Source organism: Orbicella franksi, chromosome 2 (genome assembly GCF_964199315.1).
Source record: "Orbicella franksi chromosome 2, jaOrbFran1.1, whole genome shotgun sequence".
NCBI lineage: Eukaryota > Metazoa > Cnidaria > Anthozoa > Scleractinia > Merulinidae > Orbicella > Orbicella franksi.
This window is the reverse complement of record NC_138146.1, coordinates 36,056,418-36,061,872: the sequence shown is the minus strand read 5'-3', so window position 1 is coordinate 36,061,872 and position 5,455 is coordinate 36,056,418. Positions and strand designations below refer to the sequence as shown.

The 5,455-nt window shown below is 38.5% G+C and overlaps 1 protein-coding gene across 1 annotated transcript; it reads right to left on the bottom strand.

Moving 5' to 3' along the window:
• Nucleotides 1-2,049: 2,049 nt before the first annotated feature.
• LOC145473794 (uncharacterized protein KIAA1958-like) lies at nt 2,050-2,805 on the bottom strand. Its single transcript, XM_081455076.1, has one exon. The coding sequence runs from the start codon at nt 2,803-2,805 to the stop codon at nt 2,050-2,052; it is 756 nt and encodes a 251-aa protein (XP_081311202.1).
• Nucleotides 2,806-5,455: the final 2,650 nt, after the last annotated feature.

The window sequence follows — 5,455 nt, the reverse complement described above, 5'->3', positions numbered from 1 at the left end:
GGCTAATGACGCCATAAATTATGCGCAGTAAGGATGCGCAATGCAAATGTGAGGAATCACCTTAAAAGCATCTTTATTGACGAAAAAGGTTTCCATTCGCTAATTGTTATTCTTGAGGAAGGTAGCTGGGCAAGTTCCATGTTGGTTTCACGAATGACGAATTTACCAAATTATTATCCAACTGCAGCGAATACCGTCCAAATAACAGTAATAATATGTATATGTAATAGGACTACATGCTGTCCAATTTGGAAATAATTGGATGAGAAAAATTCCGAGGACTACCAAATTGGACGAGGCCGTAGGCCGAGTCCAATTTGGCAGTCCAAGGAATTTTTTGTATCCAATTATTTCCAAATTGGACAAGCATGCAGTCCTATTACCTATTAATTATATGGCACCCACAAACAGATGAACATGGAAAATATTTGACCCTCTAAAGTACAGTAAAATTTAAAAAATACACATTTCTTTGAATATCTGATGTGTTTATTGCAAATCACACTCAAACCAATCATATACATGCAGCATCCTGTGTGAACCTTCAAATTGCAGAAAACAGGAAAATGCAAAAATGTTTTTTTGCCACATATCACGCTTATTTAATTGCTAAATCTAAATTTGTGATAAAGAAAATGATCCATTGGAATCAAAAATGTCAGATATAAAAGTTTTCAAAATGTACCAATGGGTACAACATCTACTGATAAGACTCACATTGCAAAAGTTTGAAAAAGTGCAGGAACCCACATATTTTAAGTGTATTTAATCCCCTTAACAGAAATATCTAGCATTTGTTATCTGTTGTTATTTTGAATGGATTTTGTGACATATAACAGCAAATTTCAGGCTGTGCTTAATCCACAAGATTTTTTTATGTGGGTACTGACTGCAGCAATTTCACAATAAATAATAACCGACAAGAATAAATACGATCGCAGTGGAAAAGTTTGATACAAGGCGATTGTTAGAACCTGCATATAAAATGGGTGTCTCAAATAAAATTTAGACAGGTACTTAAATTAATCCATGTAATGAAGTAAGTGCTTTCACTGAAATTCATATCAAGATTAATCTTCATCAGAATCTGACAATACTTTCAGCGTTTTCCAGGGCTTCCTGGAATTTGGTGACATCCGGGGGGACAGGGTAGAGGGTCCAGGCATACCTGGGGGCCCAAATCCACCATAGAAATTCACTGTCCCAGTGATTGTGTTATTCACCACACTATTATTATGAGGCTGAAGGGAGGAGGGGTTGCTTTTGGACTCATCATTTTTAGGATTGTTCCCGCTTATAATGAATAAGAGCTGTCTGCATTGGTTTTCGTTGTCCCCCTCATACGAGCTGAGGCGCATAACACTGCGGTGGCCTGTTACATCGATAATCTTGTCTCGTGGGACTCCCGCACTTTTGAGCTTCTGCACACAAGTCTTCCGGCTTGGGTGGTTAGTGAACTTTTTTCCAGTAGAAGCTGACAAACCAGACTTCTTGGCCATCGACTTCATTATTTCCCCGTTGCCGACTGAACCACACTGGCCCCTTTGGTTTGGAAATGGTAGTAAGATACAATGGACCTTTGTTTCACATTTCAGGAGGTCCTCTGTGATTGAATAATAAATATTTCATGGTACAATGTACACTGGTATTTCAAAAATTTCTAAAATAAGTCTAACAGAAATAAGTATTGAGACCATTATTTATTTATCTGACAGGAACTTTGTCAGAAGTTTGTTAGCTTTAAGGCTAATCGATCGAACAACTTTTCATTACGAAAAGAAAAGATAAAATAGTCCAGCACAAGAAAAATATTGGGAGTTTATTAGAGTTGATCCATGTAGGGAGTTTTCCAAATCTCAGGGATGTGACAAGGTATACAGAAATATACATTTTCTTTTCCATTTCATCACAGTTTTGCTTCTCGGGAATATTTTTACTCTTTCGCTATGTAGGGATTTCTCCAAAGTGAAATTGTCCATCTGCTAGCTTATTTTATTTGACAACAACATGGTCTCACTTTTGAATCAACTCCTCAAACAACATGACCGGTCATATTTCGTCGCCCGCTGCGAACATTTGCGGATGGACAGCCCTGTGCTTCACCTTCAAGCCACCTTGTCTTGTCTTGGTAGGACCCTCTTTAAATTCTACGTATTTGACTGAGTTGTCTGGGCCGGTTATTATTTGGAAATCCTCGATTTTCATCGAGTAATGTTCCTGTCGTCCACGCAGTCCGAAGTGCTCTGTTAAATTCTTGAGATTCACGTTGATTAACGCTTCTGCAGAGTGCTTTCCAATTTCGCCAGACTGCCACAGAAACTCTTCATCATCCTTATTCAGAGCATCAGCAGCAGTTTTCTTTTTTCCGTAGCCCTTCTCTCGAAGCTGCTTGGCTTTAGCATTTAGTTGCTGTCTTGACTTGGCAAACTTGCGGTCTCGTAGTATGCTGTAACTCTTACCGTTGTTCTTTAGATGGCGTTCTACGGAGCTTTGCATAACAGCAAGGCTATCTGGCTCGTATTCATCTCCGTTTTGCTTTCTTATCTCTGCATAAAATCGGCAAAGAATGTCGTCAAGCTCGTCTTCGGGAATCTCCTCAAGCTTTCTTACTTCGCTTCGCTGAGCACGCCACAGGTCAAACACTTTAACCCAGGTGTTTGTGCTTCTTTGAGTGTTCTTGTTCTGATTATTCTCCCTCATCTCGAGTAAATCAGTAGCCTCTATCTCTAGAAACCTAGCTGAAGACTCCATTTGAAAGTTTGAGACGTCAAACAGGTGGAGAGAAAAGTCGGGAAATTCCGCCATTATTAAAACATAATAAAACTCACTCGCTGACGTTTGATGGCAGTGATAATAGCTGCAACCTGATTGGCCAATACTCGGTTCTTTTATTTATCTTGACATTTGACTGGTTGATGGAAAGTATCCAGATTTTTCTCAAATCGGACAGTTTGTTCAAAGCTAAACTAAACGTTCGAGCAAAAACTATCCAGTTTATTTCAAATTTGGACAGTTGGCAAAGATTAATAAAAAATAGATCTGTTGGCAATATTGTAGTTTGATGCAGCTATATAATTAACAGCGATATTGCACAGTTATTAACCGCGCGGCCATGGGCCGAGCGCGGTTCTAGGTTTACCCGTGGTTTATAATTTTTTTTTGTATTTTTTTTGTCGGTGACCAGACGCAGACCTCCGCTCGGCCAAACTTTGAGTTACGCAACGTGTGATGTTTTTCCGCCAGAAGCTGTTAAAACATAAACACACGAACAAGTTTACGGATATTGTTTTCTTTTTTGTGGGTAAAATATATTTTCTTTTCGCTTTATCAAAGCGTTGGATTTAAAGGGAATAATAAATACGCTGAAAAAAGGTATTACGTCAGCCATGGAATGCGCTGACGTTGCAGCTTTCACTTTCGCTACGTGACAAATAAGATCGTGTTTACTTTGCAAGTTTATTTCGGCAGAAGCGACGGTCATTAATTTATTTGTAATTTTGCGAGTATTTCTTGCGGTTTTAGGCAAATGAAGTAAATCCTTTGACTGTTTCATCGCAGCGAGTTCATAGATCGGAAAGAAAATTAAATGTTTGGAAGCCAAGCAAAGAACGTGTCAGAACGTGCAAAGATTACGTCATTGATAGGGAAATAACCACCGTACTAAAGATAGCCGTAGATAACGCAATTCTTGAATTATGTGACTCGTGTGACTTCTTTGCTAACCCTTAACTCAAGGGAAAAAAAACAATTAAATTTAATCGTGACTTTAAAGAAAGAAAGCGGTTTGTAATAGTGTTCGTATCTTCATGCCCATACATATCCCGAAGAAACTTCCAGATTAAGACTGTTACGTCATCGGAGATGTCACAACGGCTACGACTGATGGTGCGATAATAGAGTTTATGTTGATCAAGTGCTGTGATGTCTACAGTAATCAATGAATCATCAAAGATTGCTTTGGAATATGCACTGCGTTGCGACTGTAGTACTAAGAAAACTGTTAAATTTTAAAAGCGCGGTTATAAGATCTAACAGATCTTCTTGTTTGTACAGTAGAAAACCTGTTTGCCGTACAGGTCGGCGCGCGCACGCAAAACTGTCACACTCTCCGTCTTTCATTGACAAATTTATTGACTACGGTACAACAAGTAAAAATATACAGCGGTACTACACTCCAAAACATCTAATAAGATATACATATATACCACACGTTTATGTCGCTCGACGGGATACTTTTTTTGGGCCGCGGAAGAGACTTTCGCACAATATAATATAGAGTATGAGCTTTCAGAAAATTTTAGTTTCAACTTCAAATTCAATATTCCAGTGGGTTTTTGGTGGTATTGAAATTATCTAAAATAAGCCCTTTCGCTCACGAGCTTCGATGAAGGTACTTATATCGGCCTAAAATATTATAACTCTTGGAACTTTTGCTAATCAAATTAATGTTATAGAAACAGCAAGACATGCACTATAAGCTGCCTAAAGTATATTGATAGATATCATCGCGTTAATCTGTACGAGCGAAAAGAAAATGCACAATTTTCGGCCATTTTCGGCGGCGGTTGCCAGCTAAAATGGCGATAGTCGAACTTCCTCGATTTCGAAAAAACCAAAGCGCTTCAGGAACTTTGAATGGTATTTTCGAAAACAATATAGAGGTTACTTGGCCGAAATTCCGCGACTGTTATCTCATTCTCAGCATTTAGGGGAATTGGCTCCTAGTTGTGCAAATGTGTTATTGATACTATAAATTAGTAATCGTTCAGTTTAGGATTCGTGCTCGTAATTTCAAATCGGCCTCGCGCTGCTCTCTCGTCCAGCCCAGGGCGTCCGGTCGATTTTGAAATTACACGAGGTCGCCCGATTACTCGCTGAATTGTTCTCCATCCGGTCAATTAATTTTACTGATATCAAAAATTAATCGTATCAATAACATGTTTGAGATTGCCAGTGGTATTTTCCAAAAGTTTTAAAAACTGTAGTTAACGTGGGAATAGCGCAGGTGTCCAATTGCAAGTCAGTGTCTAATAACAGAAAGCTGTAATTGATATCTGCAATTGGATGCCCATCTGGTCGTGCGGCAATTACGTGAAAATAGGGTCGCGGAAAAATAATCATTTTCGAGATCTTTTGTTGTTGATACGATTAAGAGTCCCTGTCCAGAAAAATGGAAAATAACTCGGCAAGGGTCGAAAATTCGATTTCGCTCATATTTTTACGGTATATAGGCTAGGGCATGACAAAAACTACTGGATAGTTTTTTTGGCAAAATATCCTCTCATTTCAAAGAAATAGGCAAATTAAAATTCCGTTAAAATCGTCATATGACGCACCATGTTATTAAACAAGTTTGAGAGCCTCGCATGCGAAACCACATCATTCTTCCGTCTTTAAAACACTCAAATATTTTTGTGCAATGTTGATTTAAGGAAATTTCGTTCACATGAAAGTA